The following is a 22,396-nucleotide window of genomic DNA, read 5'->3' on the forward strand; positions in this document are numbered from 1 at the left end:
GTTGTATTAAATATAAATTATTATAAAAAAATTCTGTGTGCAAATGTATATATTTTTCCTCGAGTATTTTTTTCTTTTTTCGTTTTAAATATAGAATATAGTATACTTTAAAAAGTATATGATTGAAACACGTTAAAACGAATAATATTGATCATAAAACTTCATTATCCTCTTCATTATAACGCTGTACAACTACCGTATTCTTCCTGAATAATGAAAACCGTGTTTGACTGGGACACGTGGAAAACTACTGGTTGTTAGTCGACCGACAGACACTTCAGCATTCGTATGTGTTTTATCGTGAAAATGTGTTTTTTCTCATAATGAGTACTCATTATTACAGCGAAATGTAAATGATAAACCGTTGAAAGGACTTCTCGTCTAAAAGATCATTTGCACAAGAGTTTGGTTGCAGAGATTTTGATCAAAATGGCGTAAAGCAGAGGACATAAAAATGGTTCGTTGACATGAAATATATTCTTCGCAATTTCATCTTTTTGTCGCGTCACATTATCCATTATATTATTTTTTTGTGAAATTGCTAATTTATTATATTGTGATGAAAAAGAAATTCTTTAATAGTATTTCGAAATCTTGAATGAAACCTCGATATTAGCAAATTCATACAATAAATATTTTAAGAAATAAATAAATATTTTCCAATTATAATCACACCTATTTAATAATCGCATATCTCATCAACGGCCACTGGCAAGATTCTTGCAACATACATGATCGATATGTCATTGCTCCAGAGGATCGATTCTGGTCGAGTTTCAAGCTAAATAAGTAAACGAGGTAAACGACAAGGAAATGGACAAAACATTGAATTTATCTTGAATATTATAGTAGATAATCGTTAAATAGCCTGGATCGTTCCAAGACGGATTGAAAGGTTGATAAATAAAAAATACGTGTCCCGTTCTTTTGTTTTTTTATTGAAAAGAATCGCAAACACGATTGATAAATATTTATAAAACAAGTTTTATGTAAAGTATACGCTCAAACATGAATCAATTTGTTTAATTATTCAATTTAATAGATATTGAATTATTTTCTTCTTTCAGAGTTTGTTTCCTCTTTTTATAAAGCTAAAGGGATTTTTACATAATGATTTTTACATTGTGTGTAATGATTTTCGCAATTAAGGCGAATTAATAAGAATTGTCGACTAATTTACAAGTCTTCGATTTTTAAAAATAATTCGATCCGAGAGGGGAATCAAGCAAACAAGCTGGCCTTGTCCAATTTTTTCGACCGGAGTGACGGGTATTCAAGGATCATCGTTGTTTTCTTTAGCTATTAACATGTTTATTTAATTATTTAACGAGTTGAGTAAGGGGATTCATTAAATTTAAAAGAGCAATTTAAAAGCATATTAAGGAAATTAATAATAAAATAAATAAATATAAAGAGTATCAAATTGATGAAATATGTTCGAATAAGATGAAACGCAATTCATATACAAGAAATATGTTATATGTACTTATGATCTTCAAAAAACATTCTTTATAAATTTTTCGTCCGAACTTTTCAATCGACTGATTAACGAATCGATCATATTTTCATTATTTATATAAATATCACATAAATTATCCCATACAAATTTTCTTCTCATTTATCATTTAAATGTATCTTTTCAACTTAAAATCGATCTTTTGAAACTTCTTGAAACTTCTGTCTAATTATGATCTAATTACGACTTACATCATAATTATCGTCTTCGCGAAGAAAAAGAAAAAGAAAAAGAGAAAAATAGCGTTCTACTTTCTCGTTATTTTTTTTCCAATATCATGTGGCGAATGTCCAGTCTCGATGACCCGGTGAATCCTATGGAAACGTGTTCACAGGTGGCGTCGCGACGCCCTGAATCGACTTCATTCGCGACGCTTCCTCGTATCGCGCACGTTCTCTTTTCTAACTTCGCCGCGATTCAATTCACGTTTCGTATCATTGTGAAGCTTTTCCTTGTGTTGCGCCATGCCGCGAACATATGATCTCGACATGACAATTCTATGAAGTCGATCAGGTAATTCCTCGATTCATCGATGAACGATCGACGAAAATAAAGATGATAATGCACGATGCACACGATTTTTGGTTACAGCCAGATATCTTTGCGCACGTTGTCGTTTTCATTCATTCTGTGCACTTTTACTTTTGTATTCCACTCTTTTTTTTTTTCTTTTACTTCTTTTTAAGATTAGAATTCTTATGCGTTGAGAATTATAATAATTGAAATGTATTTTTCAGGATTATTATTTGGTTACTCATTTCAGTTGGCTTTACTTTGCTTTATGATTAATTTAACACGTTGAGTTGAGAGATTTTCTTGTATTTTATTTTAATAAATAGTAACGAAAGTGTGATTCGTGTTTGAAAGATTAATCAAGTTCTTGGCTGGATTCATTATTAAAGTGAAATGTCCAAAGAATGAAATGTTGCAAAAATTTATATTCATACTTAAAAAATACTTAAAAAATATTAAAATGATGTTTTTAGAATTGACTTAAATAAATGTGCCATCCACACGTGTCATTTAGTAAAAATACACGAAATCTGTCTTTTGTATTCTTGCGAATTTCAAATACAAATAAAACGCAATTTGCTACGATAACGTCATATTAGATATTTGTGTTACATTTGACTTCACACGCGACCAACGAACTAGGGGATTCACCGATTGTAGTTGTAACAAGAAAAATGGAATTGCAAGCGAAATCACTTTGACGTATTATTTTACGCAAATAACATTCTTTTTTGGAAATAATTTTATAAGCAATAGTTGAATGCTGCAACATCTTTAAACTTTGTCACAAATTTTCATTATCTTTTATTTGTTGATAATAGAAAATATTTTTTTTTTTTGTTAATCGATAAAATATGAAATAAAAAAATTAAATTTTAATATAATATATTGTGAAAAAATAATAATATTTTGATAATTTTAAAAAATTGTGTTATTGAAAATCTTTGTTTTTGCATTTTATATACAATATTATATTTTATTAATCATGACAATGGAATAAATAATCTATATTTATATTTTATCTAATATCTATATTTATTAGATAAAAAGAATACAAATTTTACATATTTTCCTTAACTTCAATTCAAGTATGACTTTCATCATATGAATCGAAAACTTTTGTCTAGGAATTTTAAAGAAAAGTAAAAAAGAATTTTTACTTTTTAAAATATTATTCCGTACAAAAATTAGAACGCATTATTAAATAGAAATGTAATATATGTGTAAAAATATATAAAATTAAGAAAAAATTATTATAAATTCTTTAAAATATCGATAAAAATCTATATATAAAAAAATAATATTTGCAATTTATTCATGAATCTTAAAATTGTTCATTGATAATTATTTCTTATTAACTTGTTAACAACACATCGTGGAAAATTTTTATAAACGAATCGTATCGTGTCGAATAATCTGTGATTCGATATGCTTGGTCACACAGAGTTTCGATTGGATAAGCTTGATGGAGAATCAATAGTGAGCATTTCAAGAATTGATTCATGGTCACGTATTAATGGATAGATTATACTTTCTAGATAAAAGGTGTCAAATTTTAATCATTTTCCACAAACATACACGCGATCATTAATTTACAAAATTTTCAAAATTTTATTTAACAAATTTTCCATTCAATATTTACAACAAAATTTCCATTCGAGTTTCAACATTTAATTATTTTTCAATTTTTAATTTATGACAATTTAATTTAATTTTTACAAATTTTTAAAACCATTTAAAATAATATTAATTTAATTTTCAGATACAAATGAATGCAACAATATTAAAATCTTGGCTACTACGAGGAGAATTTGAGAAATTGGAACATGTTGTCCTAGAAGGACGTGGAGCACGATTGTTGGGTGAACTTTCCCCAGATCTTAGAACTAGAGTCTTCCTAAAAGGACTCCCAAATTATTTGGTGTGATATATATATTTTTTTTTTTTGCACTAAATTTAATTTTTATGAAAAACATCTAATTTTTATATATTGTTTCTTTCCCAGACAAAAATCTCTTACGTGCACGATGCAGTTTCACGTGGATCTCTGATAGAAGTGCAAAAACTTATACTCGAAGAGCCTAAAAAGAAATTGGCCATTGCGAAAGATCCAGCTGGTACTCCTTTGCTGCACAAAGCAGTATACCACGGTCATCAAGATATCGTTGAGTGGCTTGTGCAAAATTATCCTATTACCATTCAACAGAGAGACAGAGTAATTTTTATTATAAATTTCTATGAATTTTCGATTACTTTTTTATTCCATATCTTTTAAAATTTTTCAGTATCTTTTTGTTATATATGATTTTATATACAGTTTGAAATATTTTTTTTCTTACTAATATTTTACAATTTTTTTAAATAATTTTCAATTTAAGAGATGTTTTATTCGTCAATGATTCAAGTAAATTCAAAGCATCGTAATATTTTTGATTTCTCTTATCATATCTAAAAGTTATGCGTATCATATCTCAAATATCTATCTTTCCTTAACATCTTTAATTCACATTTGTGTACAAATCGTAAAATAATTTCAGATAACCATAAAGAAGAAAAAGATGAGATGTAATTTATTTCATCTAATTTTTATTCTCAATAGACATTAATAACTCTTACGTAAAATTGTCTCTACTTTATATTTACATTATTTCCCTCTCTAAATAATAATTTATCTCTAATATCTCTAATATAGAGATAAATTAGATAATTATTTTTAATAACCATCATCAATTATTCTCGTAACATTTACAACTGCTCTATCGATCGCTAGAACGTGGATCTCGATGAATTGACCAGCTAATTTGCTTCTCCATTTATTGCAAGATCGTTCTCAAGGCTGTCGTGACGATACGTGTTTACGCTTCATCCGAATGATGAATAATCGAAAAGTCAGCTTTTCGTAACGACGCTCGTCTTTTCTGGATCGCGTGACACGACTAATGGCAAAGTGTAAACCACCTGTTCTTCCCTGCAGCGATCCGCGTCCAGGCGCACGCAGCGCCTTGAATATGGCAACCGCTAGCTTCTCACCCCTTTTATCCACCCCTTTGATCTCGATTCAACCTTCATTACTCGTCGTTTAACCGTCGCCGACTTCGCGTTTTACTCCGCCGTTCCCCTAGGATATTAATTCCCCTATAATGTCGCGCTTTTTATCGTCGACAACTGTCTCTCGGTGAAATTATTTCGAGAACGAACAAAACGTTCATGGGAACGTTTATGAATTCGATAAGTTAAGTAAATGCTCGATTCGAATATTCTATTCTCGCGTCTGATCAATATGTCGTCAATGTGGTAATTATAAACTGTCGAATAGTTTGAAAAATATAAGAACCTTCGATGATTCTTTTCTTAATTTCGATAATAATAATTTGGGAAATTTTCGATATTGTTTGAATAGTCGAATAGTTTGAAAAATATGGGATAAGAACCTTCGATGATTCTTTTCTTAATTTCGATAATAATAGTTTGGGAAATTTTCGATATTGTTTTAAATTTCTTTGAGTAGAAATTTATTAATGATTAAGCTTCATAGATGAAATGGCGTGTCGAAAGATATGATCAAAAGAAATTAATAACCAATTTGAGCATCAGTAGATTATGTTTTGCTTCATTTTGATTTGTAGGAAGGAAGAACAGCATTGCATTACTGTGCCGGTTGCAAGGATCCTGAAGCAATTTGGGATGTTCTCATAGAAAACGATTGTGACGCGAGCATCATCGACAAAAGGGGTAATCCTGCGGCTTATTACTTGGAGCATAGCTCGGAAATTGAGCTACCGGAAGTGGAGAACATGTCGCGCCGGAAGACCAGCTTTGGGAAAGAGTGTGAGCAATTTTGATGCTTATTTTTATGCTTTTTAGAATTCATACTAATCTCGTGATAAATGTAAATGTAAACGAGAGACAAAAATCTTTAATAAGTTTATTTTATTAATGTTTTATCGAAGAAAACAATTAAAATAGATCACTGGCAACCTTGCAAAACTTGGCTTGGTTCATTTCCCACTTTTAATGGTTATACATTCCTTGACTTATACCCTATGGATTCTTCTCGGTAATGACTCGGAAGAATCAATAAAACTTAAATTTATAAAGCAAGGAAAACTGTTTCGATCGATAGGATGAAAGAGACATTCTCATAATTGTTAGTCGATTGACCAACGAATTATTTAAGAATCTTCAAAATTTACGAAAAGCGTCAAAAATTGTTACGATGCGAAGGCATTTCTAATTTTATTATTGATCATTCAATAAAATACATTCTGTCCGATCTTCACGAGTGAAATTGTAATAGTAAGACGTATAAAGGAAAATTACAAGAAGCTATCGCGTGTTGTAAATATATTTCCTTTGAAGATCGACAAGCGAGCTATTTCCTGAAAAATTTTTATTCCTCCGTTAGATTTTGAATGGTAAATTGTTCGAGGAAAATGTGATAAATGATTCGACAAAATTGAAATTGAATTTTCTTGGTGAAATTTTACAGAAATTTTATAAATTTCGAATGATTCTATGACCTGCAACGAAATAACTTGATTGAACTTGTCGCACAGAATAACTCAACTCGTTGAATTATTAAGGCCAACGATATAAGACTATAATTAAATTGATAGATCTTGGTAGATAGATGTTCACCAATTATAAGCGAATAATTTATTCTACATGATAACTGAATTCAATTTTACAGTGAGTGTAATACGTACAACGTATACTGACATTTCTGCCAACATTGATTGATCTATTTATTAAGGAAACAGAGAATATTGCAAACGTGTCAGTAAGTGACGAGGTCCGTGCACTCGGTTAACTTATCAAAAATTTATTAATTCACCGATAGAACACGCAATCTAAGTCGATTAAAAGACAAAGCATGCGCGTTTATAATTTTAATTAAATCGAATTATTTACATTTCAAATTTTTTTCTTTTGAATTAAATTGAATATTTAATTTCTTACAATATTGTTTAAATAATTTTTACTTCCAATTCTATTTTACGATTAATTACAATTATTGATTATTTATCGAAACAAAAGTGTCTTCAAGAAATTTCATTATTAATTTTTTCTTTCTATTTTGTTTTTTTTTTTTTTTTTTCTTAGAAACAATTGCGCACTCGACAATTACCCACATGGCTCGATTAAGTGTTTTTAACACGTAAAAAAAACATTGCGATTATCGACGTAATTTTTCATTAAAAATATGTTACAACATAAGATATCTCGTTTAATTTTCCCAGCGTCATTAAAGTTAAAGTTACACAAAAAATAAATGATTCATTGATAATATTGAACGTATTTCGTAAAGATATTTATTTAATTGCAACACATTTTATAATTTCAATTTCTTTTATTCAATTCAATTCGGATCAAGAAAAGAAACAAAGACGTATGTGTGATAAATTATCTATCGATATATTAAGAGAGAAAATTATAAATCTTTTGATTCCAAGTTTCAATAAGGAAAGAATGTTGAACATGAAATCGATCTTCGCTGCTAAAAGAAATCCCCGAGTATCTAAAATATTTATCACGTTTTTCCTCAACACGCGATGTACACTTTACAAATCTTGTCACTTATAAATGTTTAACGAAGTCATATCTCAAATAGGAAAAGGTCATATCATTAAAACTCATACTTTGGTACTTATTTTTAAGTGACATTTTAAAGTCACATTTTGTTTCGAAATTTAATATTCTAGTTTATGAAAATGCCATTCGTGCACACTATTTTTAATGAAATTTTTATTTTTGAATTTTAGATCAAAACATTAATGCAAATTAAAGAATACGATAAATAATAAAAATATAAAATACGTATGCACAGAGTGTTCACCTTAAAATATTTTTATTATCAATTTTTCCTTCGAACGAGGATAATTTAAATTTTTCGATCAAAATTTCGAAAATCAGTCTATTACTTTTTTCGAGCAAAATATTGAATTTCCAAACAATTCGTTCCAGGCTTAGACTTCAAACCTTCAAACATAAGAATATGGATTCACAATCGAGATATAGGAAAACTGCAGCAGGTTTTGTGGGAGGGTCATGGGAACAAATTACGTATGGAGACCAGCAACAATCCTCGAGTGAAAAGATTTTTAGAAGCCGTACCGTTCATTATGGTTTGTCCAACCTTTCTTCTTTCTTCTATCCCTTCTATCTATTTTAAAAATATTTCTCCACAGATGTATAAATAATATCTGCGTTACAGGGTACCGTGAAGGATGTTCACACATTCGTAATAAATAATGATTTAGAAGAGCTGGAAAATAAGATAGAGGCCACGTCCCCAATCGTTTTTTACGGCAAAGATGGCAATGGTTTGAACGTCTTGCACAAGGTACGAACCTAACGTAACATTAATATTTCTCTTTAAACGATTCGATAATCAACAGGCCTGTGGCTTGGGGTACACGGAAATCGCAAGAAATATCCTCGCGAAATGCCCTTCCGTTGTGGAAGCGCAGGACAACGATGGAAAGACTCCATTGCACTATGCGGCTGCAGCGAAGGACGATGGAACTTTGTATAATTTGTTAGTCGAGTACGAAGCTGATGAAAGTAAACTAGATAACGTGAGCAATTTATAATAAAATATTTATTATAAACGTTTTTAATTTTTATTAAATTTATTATCGATGAAATTTTGCAATCAGAGATTAAAGGCGCCGGCATTTTACAAAAATCGACCGTCAGACATAGACCAATCACTGTTGAACGTGATACCGGAAGCGCCTCGAGTTGCGGGGACGTCGTATCCTAAACATTGGGACTGGAGGATTTTGGATGCGGAGGAATTTATACTTAGAGGGATGAAGAAAGTTAACAGTGCGGATATCGATAGTGCGTTTGGCAGCGCGGAATCAGCACCGAAAAATCTCAGCAGATCCATGGAACAGGTATTTTTCAGTATTGTTAATAATTTCTTTTAATGGTGAAATTTACTTTACTCGAAAATTTCTTGAATTTCTTAATTTTCTAAAAAAAAAAGAAAAAACAGATTGAACAAAGACGAAAGAACTTTTAAAGAACCAGATATTTTAATCGTTTCATTGAGCAGATAAAAAATGTGGAGGAAGATGAAAAAGATGAAGAGGAGGGAAACGCGGAAGACGCGGAGGATGCAAAGAACGCGGAGAGCGCGGAATCTGTTGAAAATCCGGAGGATAGCAAAAACGAAGAAAATGCGGAAGATGCAGGAAACGGGGAGGATGAAGTAGAAGAAAACGCGGAGAAGATAGAAGAAACGGAGGAAGCAGAGGTGGCGGAGAATCGAGAGCCAGAAACCACGGAGGAAGATCAGGAACAGGAACAGGGAGCAAAGATAGAAGAGACGGAAGAGAAGTCGTCGGATGACGATGTGGTGACAGGTGCAGAGATGCAAGAAACGGAGGAGAATCCAAAGCCGGAAAGCGAAGGTGAAAGTGAAGAAAAAGCGGAGGAACCGGAAGGTGAGGAAGATGTAGCCGAAGAAGATAAAGAAGAAGCGGAGGAATCCCAGAAAGAGGAAGAGGAGAACGAGCAGGAGGAGGAGAATAAGACGGAGCAGGAAGAAAGAAAAGAGCCCAGTACTGGTGATTCTGGTGTCGATGATCCCGGAAACGAGGAAGACCAGGTACAGTCATCATAAATAGTCATCATAACACTAGACGAGTCGAATTTTTACAAATTTCCTAGCACAAAAAAAAAATTACATCATCAGCCTTGAGTGAGAAGTAAGATATGAAATAAGTAATATTATAATTTAAACGAACTTCAACTTCAACTTAGTTAGTTGGCATTATATAAGTGAAAGATTATTAATGATGAAAAAATATAATTGACTTTTTTGATTGTTTGTTCTGTTTAGTCAGCCAGCTTGTAGGTATAATGAATTTACATTTGCGGTTGTAGATGACAGGATATAATTAGAGTATCATGTATATTGAAAATAAGAAATGATCGATATGGAGATTATTATACAGTATGTTCTTTGTCACGCACAAATATATAATAATAAATAAATGACTGAACAAGGAACTTCTGTTATAACTTATGCACAGACCCATAAATTTATTTTTTTGTTTTTTTATTAATTTTATTTGAGCTAGTAAAAGATATATAAATTGTTTTAGTATCTTTTTAATAAATTTATAAAATATATATTCATAAAATATGTATTTTATGAAATATTCTTTCTACTTTAAAAAAAAGATCTTTTTTATTTCAATAAAATTGTTGTCACGCCATTATTTACTATTTACAAGATACTATCTTATCATTTAAATGTAAAAGTACTCCCGATAGAACTATTTTATTTTTCTATCCTATCTAACGTCACTTTTTTTTTTTATATATTACTTTTCCATTCTACAAATACAAAATAATCAAATCACGTTAAAATTTCCATTCTATAAAATATAAAAAACCAAAACCGTCTTTAAAATATAATAATTAATATGATTCGCGTACCAAAAAAAAAAAAAAACGAGTTCAAACAATTTTATTGCTCCACTATCATTAATGCTAGTCACATCCAAAATAAAATAAATCTGTGAAAAAATACATTTGCGAAGAAACAACTCGTTTCGATCGTATTTCACAATAAAGCGTGCACACGCACGACGAAACGCAAAGTAGGCGATCGATTTACCGTATCTAGATTGTCACGTGAGATTAATAATATTTTCCTGTATCGATCGTCGGCTTATGATGCCCGTGCGCATGGTTTTGCACTTGGAAATGATCAGCAGGTGATCGTCGGCGAACACGAGGAGCTTCCGGAAACAGACTTGAACGAGGGAACGATGACGGCCGATCCGGAAATCGAGAAGCTGCTGGAGACCGGCAACATGGAGCAATTAGCCGCGCTGGTACTCAATGGTGAAGGTAGAAGATTGGTTGGTAGGCATTCAGGGAATACCGAGTTGCAGGCGTTCATCGATCGTGTCCCTTCGTACATGGTAATAGTAAAAAAATATTACTCGCCTCGTTTCGTTTCTATAAACGAAAGTAGATATATATATATATCTTATTAAAAGCAAGAATGATTTCATAGAAACCGGTTTTTAACTTGTCAATTGAGATAGCTTGTAGATGTAGGCTGTTTATCGCTTGTTGTTGTGGTTGGTGTAATTTATTGCATTAGATAAATTTATTGAAGATTAATGAAGCAAATAATCAATTTTTCGCCTCAAATAAGTGTCGTTTATCAATCGTTATAGGGGAAAATTCATGCTGTGCATATGGCAGCGCGAGAAGGGAATCTGAGGGACCTACAAAGCGCCTTAGACCGTCGCAAATTTGCAGTTGCAAGAGATGAATCATCGCCGCATGGCGCAACGCCTCTTCACGTTGCAGTGATATTTGGAAACACTACTATTATCAGGTAAATTGACACAAATAATCTATGTTTCATTAATATAAATGCCATACTAATTTTACGTGTATTTTCAATTTTCTTATCAATTGCATTAACATTTATGAAATACAATAACTTGATTGAAATAATTTTTCATAACAAGAGAGACAATGAAATGACAATGGTTATATTAAAAAATTCTATCGTAACAGGAGATTAAAAGCACAAGAATGAAATGAATTATCTTGTTCAATCATGGATTATCGATTTCTTTATTCGACTCGTTTAATCTTTTATATTTTCATTAGATATCTAGCAGGCAGGTTTCCAGAAACTGCGCATGCAATCGATCTCGATGGCCGAACACCTTTACACTATGCAGCTACTCTAGCAGACAACGGCCATTATTATAACCTTCTACTTCACTTGGGTGCCAATCCTTTGGTTCAAGACAACGTGAGTGCAATCTTAATAATAATAATAATAATCCATTGTTTCCAACAAAAACCGTCATGATGAAATTTACGATAAATTATATCTCTATATATAACATTCGTTTCATTGATGCCGATATATTTTTTCTACCATTATTGTTCGCATAGTTCGGACAAAAAGCGGATTATTACAAAGAAGAGCAGTCCGAATTCTCTCACAAATCACTCCTCCGCGATTTCGGTGCTAATGAGAAGTTGGCCGACGAGATATTGACGGATAAAGGTATTTCATTCGAACGTGGCACTTACGAGCACCATCGATCACTCCTAACGAATCTATATTACGATCGTTAAGGCACTATACGTACTTTTTTCTGAATATAGAAAATTTAAACTACAAACGTCTCAATTATCTAACAGTACAATCACCGATTTATTTAGTTATGTTTCAATCACAATTTGCTTCCTCATACGTGTTACCATCGTCTCAATCACGAATAATTAATTAATAATCACAAATTTAATTATAATCTTCTAAATATTATACGTATAATAATTGAAATATTTGTCCTACAAGCAATCACAATTTAGAAAGAAACTAAATGCTAAATCCAAAAGGTTTTTAAAAATTTTTCTACGATCCTCTAAGATCAGTTAAATGAATATCAATTAATCGACATAAATCCATTGCTGTTGAAAATGATCCTGTTGAAAAATTTCCTCATTAATTTCCTCTCCGCGGCTGTTTCCACCTGGACGTCCGGCGTGCACTCTCGTGGCCAAAAAACGAAGTTTCTGGAGGCGACATCTATTCCTCGCGTCGAGACTTAAACGAACCGGAGACCCTAGCTACCTTGGAGAGGTGTTTCCGTCTTCTGATCGGCGCGAGACACGGTACGACACCAAAATCGGCTGGGAACTCCGGTACACTGATCGGTCGTTGCCTGAAACGGCCTACATTCGATCATATCAAGCACCGTGTGACACGCATGGACCACAATCTCTTTGATGTGATCTGGCCTGCTTTTAAGAAATACGATAACTCGAATTACAACAGCAAGGCGAGCAGCGCTTATTCCGTGATCAGCAATACCACGGACGAGGACGAGTCGTTGTCCGTGGTCGCGCCCGATTACGAAAGTTACATCGTGTTCGCCGAGTTCTTCGACCCTTTAATCAGAGACATACATTGCGTGACCGCCAGCGGTGATCTGCCCGATCATCCTCTCCCGAGATTCTTCTACGAGGACGAGGAGGGCGAGGAGAGTCACGATACCCTGGACGAAGTGACCGTGTCAACGATCAACGCGTACGATCTCGATCCTCCGGCCAAATACGTTCAAGCTGGTGTGATAGAGTGTTGTAGGAACCTGGAGAATTATACTTTTCCGTTGACACTGACGGTGAACCAGCTCGAAGAGGTGGAACAAGAGATCACCAACGAACTGATGAGCCAAGAGATCTCGGCGATGATAGCCGAGGGTAGCAGCGAGGACGAGGCTGGATCTTATTTCACTTTAAATGAGATTCTGGACCAGCCGAGCCCGATTAGAGCCCAGCTGGCGGCAGCTGGTCTACTTTTGCCGATCACCGACTTCGAGCTCCACGACGATAAACGCCTCCACGGGAAGCACTGGCCCTACGGTCGAGGAGTCTACGTGGCTTCCGCCGGCGATCTGGCTATTTGGGTGAACGTTCAGGATCATTTGAGGATTGTTTCTCGGACCAGCGACACCAGGCCTGGCTTGATCGGCCATGCCTACGCGAGAATGGCGAAATTGATGATGGTATTCGATTCGAAATTGAAATTCAAGAGGGACAAGAAGCTGGGCTTCCTCAGTGCACGTCCCTGCGCAATTGGCAATACTCTTAGATTTAACGTGATAATCAAATTCCCCGAACTGTCGAAGGAATTTGATAATTTGAAGCATCTGTGCGTGGTTCGAGGGCTAAGTATACGCGAGACGGTGAAAAGGGATACGGTACGGATCGGTAATCAACAGTCGTTGAGTATCACCGAATTGCAGACCCTTCAAGATTTCTCGAGGGCCGTGCTCAATGTTCTAGCGTTGGAGAAGGAATTGTCGATAAATAATTCGTTGAAAATTGCCACCTTGATCGCGGGCCTTTTTCGTAAACGAAACAGCGTTAAACAACGTTTTCAAAATTGAGCGTGAAGAGAGGGAAGAAAACCGATCAACGAAAGTCTTTATTTCTCATCAACTCTTTATATCATATTTGTATTTTCTTCTCCTTTTTTCCCTTCTTTTTTTTTCTTTTTTTTTAAATAACGGAACAATACGCTTATACATGGAATCCTTCTGTGATAATACACGAGCCAACACTGTCAATTATCTCCCATCAGACTGAGACTATACAGGGGAGATACGTTTGCGTATGTTGAGAATGAAAGAGACAAGAGAGACGTTGGAAAGATGTGTGTGAACGTTATTCTATTTCTCGTGCGACGAATGATATGATACTTAAATGATTAACTACTAGAGGAACAACTGGATTATTCATTAGGTTAGTAGAACGAACAGTTATTGGTGAACATGAACAGTACGCTTTGACATGTTGTCGCACGACACCATGCTTACGTGAAAATGTGTATATGTACCTGAAACGGAAATTTACAGAGATTTCGTTATATAAAATGTTCTAGAAAATTGGAAGAATAAAATATAGAAAATGGGGGAAATTTAAGAGCTTCTTTATGTGTCATGCACGAGTTCGATGTTCACACGAAACAGAAATGGCGTAGCACATGTCTTTCCAACTCGATGTACTCAATTTTAAGATAAATTGTATATTTTGTATAATGGCTATTGTACGTAAATGATTATACATAAACGAAATCCCTCACCTCTCACTTTTATCAAATGTGATTTTTTTTATTGTTAAATTCTCGCAATTTTGTGTAAAAACGTGCTTTTACATATTTCAATTTTATATTTATACGCTGTAAATTTGTTTCCGATTTATATACGTGCAACACGAATTTCAGAGTGGAGTGATGCACCTTGTGTTCGTGATGCACCTTTTGTTTGCGGAAGATTTGCTTTTTTACTTGTTTTCGAAAAACGAAGAACAATTAAGATGTCATAAACGTATTGCACTTCTGTTGATATAAATGGAAAGAGTAGAAATAATCGTTGTATACTTTATAAAATAACTGCAATAGGTAATTTCTATGTATTGTATGTATTCATTTGATAACAATTAAAATTCATATTTCAGACGACAAAGTGGACATATCGATATTTCGAGAAGAAGAGGGTCGCTACTTAGCATCGTGTAAGACGATTTTAAATCAATAATGATTGAACAAAAATTTCATTAATTTGATAAAAGTGATTTAAAAATATCAATTTCTATAGCACTCGGTGATCCATTGATCAGAGGTTTGACAGAAGTTGCCAATAATCGTCCAAAGGATCCAGTTACTTATCTGGCTACTTATTTGTACAATTTTGCCAACAAAAGCAAGAGCAGCCCCCAGGAACAAGTAAACAAAATTTTAAATATAATTTTGAAACAATAAATATGGATACGCGTCTATTTTTAGGAACCTAACGTATTGATCATTCCTGATCGTCCCGAAGAAAACATAGAGAATATCGAAAACGAGAATGGAGATGAGGATGCTGGTTATCCACAAAGTCCGGGTTCCGATGTACCAGAATCAGCCTTTAGCAATCCTAATAGAGTATGATTTTAATTAGTAACTAGTAGTATATAATATTAAGGATATCAATATATAATTAATGAAATGAATTCAGGATGAGCATGGACAAAGCGTTATTCATTTCGCTGCCATTAGATCTTATTCAAAGGATGGCTTGTTCCATCTACTTCAAGAAAGTCAGGTTAACGTTGGCTTCAGAGACGAATTGTACAGGACGGCTAGAGACGTAGCTGAATTGGCAAATATTAGAGAAAATATCGACGAAATTGATCGTTATGTAGCTTATTTAGCAGCAAGAGGTTAGCAAGATTTAATTTTATAGAAAATATTATAAGATAAGTTCAAAAAAATCTTTTTAATATGAATGATAAAAAAAAAAAAAAAAAGAAAAGAAAAGAAAAGAAAAGAAATTCGAATCAAAAAGATTAATGCGATAAATGTTATGTAACTTGTAATATTTGTATAGGTGAAACAGAAAAATTAGTAGAATTATTACTAGAAGGATACGATCATATTTTGGATGTAGAAGATGAAGGTGTGAATATTATAGACATTGCTGCGGAACGAGGACGAGAAGCAACCGTACAATTTTTACAATCTATTCCAAATTATGTGGTAAAATAGAAATGTTTATTATATTTTTATTAAGAAATATCGAAAATTAATATATCTAAGAAATATTTTTTTCATAGACACAACGCGAAGAAGTGCATCATGAAATCAGAACAGGCAATGTATCAAGAGTGAAGGAATTATTAAATAAAAATAACGGTGGAGGGAAACTATTGGCAATGGGAAAGAATTCAATGAGTAGATGCGCCCTTCACATTGCAGTACTTCGTGAAAATATAGAACTGGTCCAATACATTGCGAGAACGTATCCAGAAACTTTACGTATCGGTGACAATGTAAAAATTAATTTAATAAATCATTTATTTTCGATTCAGTTGTAAAGAAAAAAAAGATTGTAAGATTTTTGACACTCCATTTTAGTTGGAAAGAACAGCTTTACATTATGCAATGGGTTTACTATCTGTTGAAGAATTAAGTAATATTCTTATCAAAGCGGGTGCAAAACGTATAGTGAAGGATTTAGTAAGAAATTTTTATATTCTAACAAATAGCTAACAATTCAACGATAATAATCTATAATATTTTGAAATTTTAGAAATCACGGCAACCTTCTTATTATTTCATGAACAAATCAGACATAGAGAGACTTCAAGAAGAAGAAGAAAGTATGATCAAATAGATCCATTGGACGATGCTAATCACCGTGCAATTGTTCACTTACATCTTTAAATATTTGTGTGTATGAAATATGACATACATTGAGAAAGAATAAAGTATACATTCAGCAGGAGATAAAATAATTACATGTGCCACTTTCTACGTCCTCTTGTGTACTATTGGAATTATCCTATTTGATCAATCTTTGATATCCTTTTTCTCAAGGTATGTCTAATGTAACGAATGAATAGAAGCACTCTCCTGATCCCGTGTAAAAATTATGATTATATAATGAATCTACGTCATGTAATATACATTACAGTATTAATAATACAAATAATAAAAATATTCAGTTTTTCCGTATACATTCCTTTTAATTATCATCACGCAAATTCTCTTTATTTTGCTTCCATATTTTTTCTTTTTTTCTTTTTTTTTTTTTTTTTTTTTTTTTTACTATCTACAAATCTTCGAGTAGATAAAAATGAAGGCAAAGGAGATAATTTTCTCCTTCGTTGTCTTAATGCATCTAAATATTGGTCGAAGAACGCTGTTCGCGATTAGCTTCAGATATATGTTAATATTCATTGCTAATATTCATCATAGAAGACGAACATGAAAATATGTATGTATCAAAGAATAGTTGCTAGAAAATATAATTATTTTTTATCAGAATATCTACTATGCCGTAATGCGTGTAATATCATTCCAATTGTACGGTATATCCTACACAAGGATATTCTACGAACGTACACGAATCTGTGATCCAAAGTAAGTATAATGATATTCTTTGTTTCGTTCATTACTTCTCTATAATTCTATTTTACTTCGAGGCAATAGAAATATTTAACCACGTGATCATTCTTCAAATCATACAAATTTCCCAAGTTCCAATTATACGACGATTTTAATCACTGAAAAGATGTTGCATTTCTCTTACTGCTAATCTTCAGCTGACTCTGTGTTTTTCTACCAACATTGAATGCATCTTCCTCGACGTCCTCGGTGTCGTCGATGATTCGCTGCCATGGCGTAGGATTCACGTATGCTGGTTTAGCTTTTTGATGAGCTAATAGTAAGTAGAAATTTATAATCTCAAGTAAATTTTTATCGTTAAATTATATTTTTTTATAGTAGAAGAAAATAAAACAACTAACGTAAAAGTCCTTGCGTGGCAGGCTTCGGTTTATTCTTCGCCATCTTGCGCCAATTTTCATAAGCTTTCGTGCTCTCCTCTAATCTCTTTTTCCTCTCTTCTTCGAGCTGTTTTCGTTTCATTTCCTCTTTCTTTTGACGTGCTATAGATGAACATCAGAGATAAGAGGAAGTATCGATATAAATGAAAAATAATCGAAATTAATTGAAAAATATTTCTTTACCTTTTTCTTCTTCCTTCTTTTTACGTGCCCATTGACGAAGATATAGAGTTTTCACAACAGCAGCTTTATCCTCGACCTCTTTTAGTTGTTTTTGTAACGTCAATTCTTTTTCAATAACAGCTTTCTTCTTTTCCTCTTCTTTTTTCTTCTTCTCGGACCATTTTAAGAAATTTTCTTTCTCTCGGAATTCTCTTTCTTCCTTTTCACGAGCCAGTTTTTCCGCCTCTATTTGCTTCTGTCTCTGAGCCTGTTCTTCCTCCTCCTTTTTTCGCCGCGCCATTTCTTGCTTTCTTCGTATCCACTCGCTGTAAGTGATTTTCTTGGCAAGATACGATTCGTTCGATTTTTTCTCCGATATTCTGATACTGGATACCGATGAGGTAGAAACTTGTACGATCTTATGCCCATTAAATGTGTATCTACATGACGAGAAACGATATTTTGTTGGTCTCAAAATTTGATATATTATTCTTCAACATTGTTAAATATCGAGTGAAACTTCTAAAAAATCCCATAGAAAAAATAATTGAAGGAAATAATTGAAATACATCAATATTCGTTTAATTGATGAGATTATTAAAATACCTTTGCACTTCCGATTCGACTTGTCGAAGTTCGTACTTATCGTCCGCTTCATTAGGAATCTTACATCGTCTCTCGATTCGATTTAAAGGTGTATATGAAGTCACAGACTTGGAACGGGCGATATCGGACTGTAAGGATGCGGATGTGGTCGGTGAATTTAAGGAATAACAACGATACGTTTCTTGAGCTGAACTTTGATCACCGGCATGATTCATAAACGAAGTGGCCAGACCATTGTTAATAGACAGCGTGGACATCTTATCGTTCATTTCCGCGAAATCACCGCAATTAGGTACGTGCCGTCCATCGTTTTTCGAATTGACTCTCACTTGAATTTCAACCTCGTGTTCTACATCCTCGTTACTTAAGGTCTCTGCATAAATTGCCGGATTGATGAATCGAACTTCGGTACCAGATCTGGAACTAGTAGGAATTGCACCACAGCGAATCATCCCGTTGCTTCGAGAGGTTTTTCCTTGGCCATCATTAGGCATGAAATTTTTCGAACGATCGGAATTTATCATACATACACCGTTTATAGTCTCGGCATTTTTTACGGCGTGTATCTCATTAACAACATCATCATCTTTCTTCCAATCATACCAGTTGTCAATGTCGCTTTCAAACATCGTCAAGTGACCTTAAATCCTGATCAGGCAATATGCGATGAAGGTTACAACAGACAAAAGTATATCGAAATTTAACAACTCGTCACATATCGTTGGCTTCCGGTGGTGTCTTACGATTAATCCTTAGGAGTCCCGATGGAACTCACGTACGCATATTCGTCCATGTTCCGCGCGCGATGTTGTACTTTTCGTTTATACAAACAATGACGAATCCCCTGTTAGCGACGTGATAGTAGGACTGTATACTTCAACGTGAAATTTACCATATAAATTAATACAAAATATGTTCGTGGGGTATCGCGTTACAATTTCGAGTTTGACGGAGGTGCCACCTTTAATCAAGAGGAACACCTTCCATTAAGCGACTCCTGATGACACTAATTGAGATTCGTTAGTGTCTTGATTGATACCGTAGATTATTCTAGTAATCGACCAACAAGAAAAACAGATCACACTCGATGCTTTTCGATATATTATGTACGGATTTAATTATATCTATATTTAATTTCATTTGCATTCAAGTAAAAATAATAATGAAAATTTATAAAAGAAAATATAAATATATGAATAAAAAAATTTTTTTTTTCATATTTGTTAATTTCATGTTTTAACTTACTTTCAAAAATAATTCAGAAGTTAGAAACAAAGTGCGAAAGCTGAATTATTTTTTGAAGGTAATGATACACAAATATAGTTTATGTTCACTAAAGTCTTTATTTGTTTTTAACTTATTATGTATCCTTATATTACTTGTGCTTGATCGACATATCACTTAATTATCTTTTTTTTTTTTTAAATTAATCACGATCTTCAAGAAATTAGCGTTCATTTGATATAATATTTCTTAAATTTGACTCAGTTACATTGTTTTGTTTTGTAATCATTTCATACTCTTCTGTAATTTCTTCAGGTTCTATTTTATTAAAGTACGTTTCTCGTTCTTGATGTACATAATATGTGTCATCAAAATTAAAATGCAATCCAAGAACGATATTCAATGCAGACGCGTCATACGCATGACAACCGGAATATCGGTATTGTGGTTTCTTATTAAATCGGCATCCTGCTGATTGAGCTCCTGTAATAATAAATTATTACATATTAAATAACAATTATTATTACATATAATAACAAATTATTTACATATTAAAATTAATTGTTTTAATGCATAAATTTTTAATATAAGTTAAATTAGGTTTTTAATATACAAAAATTATTTTTGACATATATACCAATGGGACAAATACAATCTCTTGTTAATGCACATTGAATCCATGGCAACATTACTTTTTCTCTAATTTCTTTGATATTTCTAATTACTAAGTGCGATGCTCTTATTAATGGAAGAAAAAAGAAACTTTCTGCAGACACATGAAAATATTCATACATCTTTGGGTGCGTTAAAGAACTAATTGCATGCCTTGTAGGCCAAGTTAAAATTCCAGATTTTGGTAAAAAATACTTTGAAATATCTGAAGAATTTAAACGCACATTTGAATCCATATATAGTATATTTCCTAAGGTATTTAAAGCTGTCTGTAATACATAAAAAAAAAAAAAAATTAAATAATATAGTTTTTATTTTTAATTATTATATATTTAAGTATTTATAAAAATATAGTTACTTGAATAACTAAAGATCTATAAACGTGTAATCTATCATCCTCAACATGAGTTGGAAATAGACTTATATCGAAATGAATCACATTACACTTTGTAGAATTACAAGCTGTTCTAATACTTTGCAAAGAATCATCATTTAATCCAACACTATAAATGACAATACTGTTATTTGGCAAAAAATGACTGATATTTCTCACAAAGCCATAAATATGTTGTTCATTTCCAGGCCTAATAAGAGAAACAACAGTCACATTTTGAGATTTAAGACTAAAAGGTGTTGTGCTTGCTTGCCCATCAAGACCAAGCATTGCAAGATACTTGGAATCTGTTACCAAACGCTTTTCTTCAACATCTTTTAAATTTTCCTGTAAAAATTATAATGAAACATTAATAACTGTTCTCATATGTGCTATAAATAAGAAATAGAAGTTAATTGTCATAGAAATAATTACTTGGAAGTTTCGTAATTGCTTGTGTGTCTCTGTAACCAGAGTTTGAATGGAAGGTCGTTGATTGCTGAAAGCAATAAAAACGATGCTGCTCCCTGCTATGCACATAAGCAACAATAGCAGGCCTTTGGTACGCATCTCTCATCATTTAATCAAATATATTTTCAATTTTTAACAACAATTAGATAAATACGTTACATAGGTTATACAATATCCATAACATGATTGATCTTTATAAATAGCTATGATTTTAATGGAAATAGATAGTTATCATACAAATATCAGGAAGTGTCATTAATAAATCCATTTCGTAGAAACGATAATAAAAATCTTTCAACAAATTAGATTAAATTACGTTTTTTTTTTTTATAACAAAACACTGTCAGTGCTTTAGCAGACGCCGCATTTTTAGGAACTTTTTGATTTAATAGAAGCTCTATATAATACCATCACAATTACGTAACTGCATTTTGAAATATTTTACAAAATTTAATTTAAATAAAATAAGTTCTTGTAAATTTTTTTTTATAAAATATAATTTTATTCTTTATTTACTTAATTTGACCATAATTTATATTTATTAAACTTACGTTACATATAATGTATATTGGACAAAATTGATAGATTGTACTATTACAATGTTTTAAATAATTAAATAAGATTATCTAATATTGAAATATTTTGAGTTCTGCAATTTTCCACAATATTTTTAAATTAATTTATTTATAATTAAAATATAGGCTTACTTTTAATAATTTTTATTTAATTTGTAAAATTTAATAATTTTTAAAACAATTATATTTTTTATCCATAATATATATTTTTATTTCATTTCATGTTCTTTATTAAATTTTTATATACAATTTATGAAAATACATATATGATTAATGCATAAATTAAAAAATATTGATCGTATAACAAAAACTGATGGCTAGTAACATTTTTGTATGAAACAAATGTGTTACTAAGACTTTACAGAATAAAATATAAAAATACAATTGTTGAGT

The 22,396-nt window shown here is 32.3% G+C and overlaps 3 protein-coding genes across 5 annotated transcripts; 1 reads left to right on the forward strand and 2 right to left on the reverse strand.

Annotated features, from left to right (window-relative positions):
- The first annotated feature begins 244 nt into the window (after positions 1-244).
- LOC100872060 (uncharacterized) lies at positions 245-17,087 on the forward strand. Of its 3 annotated transcripts, XM_086914102.1 has the most exons (22): positions 248-457; positions 3,792-3,950; positions 4,035-4,244; positions 5,656-5,857; positions 7,994-8,154; positions 8,244-8,372; positions 8,428-8,607; positions 8,689-8,931; positions 9,093-9,647; positions 10,762-10,974; positions 11,236-11,399; positions 11,681-11,828; positions 11,975-12,089; positions 12,599-13,899; positions 15,046-15,103; positions 15,187-15,314; positions 15,375-15,515; positions 15,589-15,793; positions 15,961-16,109; positions 16,187-16,402; positions 16,488-16,589; positions 16,663-17,087. In XM_086914102.1, exons 1-22 carry the CDS (start codon positions 455-457, stop codon positions 16,744-16,746), a joined length of 4,866 nt encoding a protein of 1,621 aa, XP_086770228.1. In that variant the 5' UTR covers positions 248-454; the 3' UTR covers positions 16,747-17,087. The 3 variants fall into 3 exon arrangements, 2 of the variants coding, with proteins under 2 accessions (XP_086770228.1, XP_086770227.1); XM_086914101.1 differs by lacking the exon at positions 12,599-13,899 and having other exon boundaries at positions 250-457; positions 15,047-15,103; XR_015294101.1 differs by lacking the exons at positions 15,375-15,515; positions 15,589-15,793; positions 15,961-16,109; ... (1 more) ...; positions 16,488-16,589; positions 16,663-17,087 and having other exon boundaries at positions 245-457; positions 12,599-14,332; positions 15,047-15,103; positions 15,187-15,267.
- On the reverse strand, positions 17,078-19,895 carry LOC100865200 (uncharacterized). Its single transcript, XM_003694444.4, has 4 exons — positions 18,689-19,895; positions 18,104-18,522; positions 17,882-18,022; positions 17,078-17,793 (listed from the first exon to the last, which is right to left on the reverse strand). The coding sequence occupies exons 1-4, from the start codon at positions 19,315-19,317 to the stop codon at positions 17,636-17,638; spliced, it is 1,347 nt and encodes a 448-aa protein (XP_003694492.2). The 5' UTR covers positions 19,318-19,895; the 3' UTR covers positions 17,078-17,635.
- Positions 19,896-20,011: 116 nt separating this feature from the next.
- On the reverse strand, positions 20,012-22,196 carry LOC100864958 (uncharacterized). Its single transcript, XM_003694442.4, has 4 exons — positions 21,393-22,196; positions 20,943-21,305; positions 20,550-20,853; positions 20,012-20,395 (listed from the first exon to the last, which is right to left on the reverse strand). Exons 1-4 carry the CDS (start codon positions 21,525-21,527, stop codon positions 20,136-20,138), a joined length of 1,062 nt encoding a protein of 353 aa, XP_003694490.1. The 5' UTR covers positions 21,528-22,196; the 3' UTR covers positions 20,012-20,135.
- Positions 22,197-22,396: the final 200 nt, after the last annotated feature.

The sequence above is a fragment of the Apis florea genome, unplaced genomic scaffold (genome assembly GCF_048593485.1).
Source record: "Apis florea isolate Af1SG1 unplaced genomic scaffold, ASM4859348v1 contig_3585_pilon, whole genome shotgun sequence".
NCBI classification, from domain to species: domain Eukaryota; kingdom Metazoa; phylum Arthropoda; class Insecta; order Hymenoptera; family Apidae; genus Apis; species Apis florea.

Excerpts from the sequence above, each read along its gene's own strand:
- LOC100872060 (XM_086914102.1), top strand. Across the intron at positions 15,104-15,186 it reads GGGTCGCTACTTAGCATCGT|CACTCGGTGATCCATTGATC; the intron begins GTAAGACGATTT and ends CAATTTCTATAG. Across the intron at positions 15,794-15,960 it reads AGCTTATTTAGCAGCAAGAG|GTGAAACAGAAAAATTAGTA; the intron begins GTTAGCAAGATT and ends ATATTTGTATAG.
- LOC100865200 (XM_003694444.4), bottom strand. The coding sequence starts at position 19,317 with ATGTTTGAAAGCGACATTGACAACTGGTATGATTGGAAGAAAGATGAT. Across the intron at positions 18,023-18,103 it reads AAAGAAGGAAGAAGAAAAAG|CACGTCAAAAGAAAGAGGAA; the intron begins GTAAAGAAATAT and ends GTTCATCTATAG. Across the intron at positions 17,794-17,881 it reads TGCCACGCAAGGACTTTTAC|CTCATCAAAAAGCTAAACCA; the intron begins GTTAGTTGTTTT and ends ACTTACTATTAG.
- LOC100864958 (XM_003694442.4), bottom strand. The coding sequence starts at position 21,527 with ATGCGTACCAAAGGCCTGCTATTGTTGCTTATGTGCATAGCAGGGAGC. Across the intron at positions 20,854-20,942 it reads ATAGATCTTTAGTTATTCAA|ACAGCTTTAAATACCTTAGG; the intron begins GTAACTATATTT and ends TATGTATTACAG. Across the intron at positions 20,396-20,549 it reads AGATTGTATTTGTCCCATTG|GAGCTCAATCAGCAGGATGC; the intron begins GTATATATGTCA and ends TTATTATTACAG.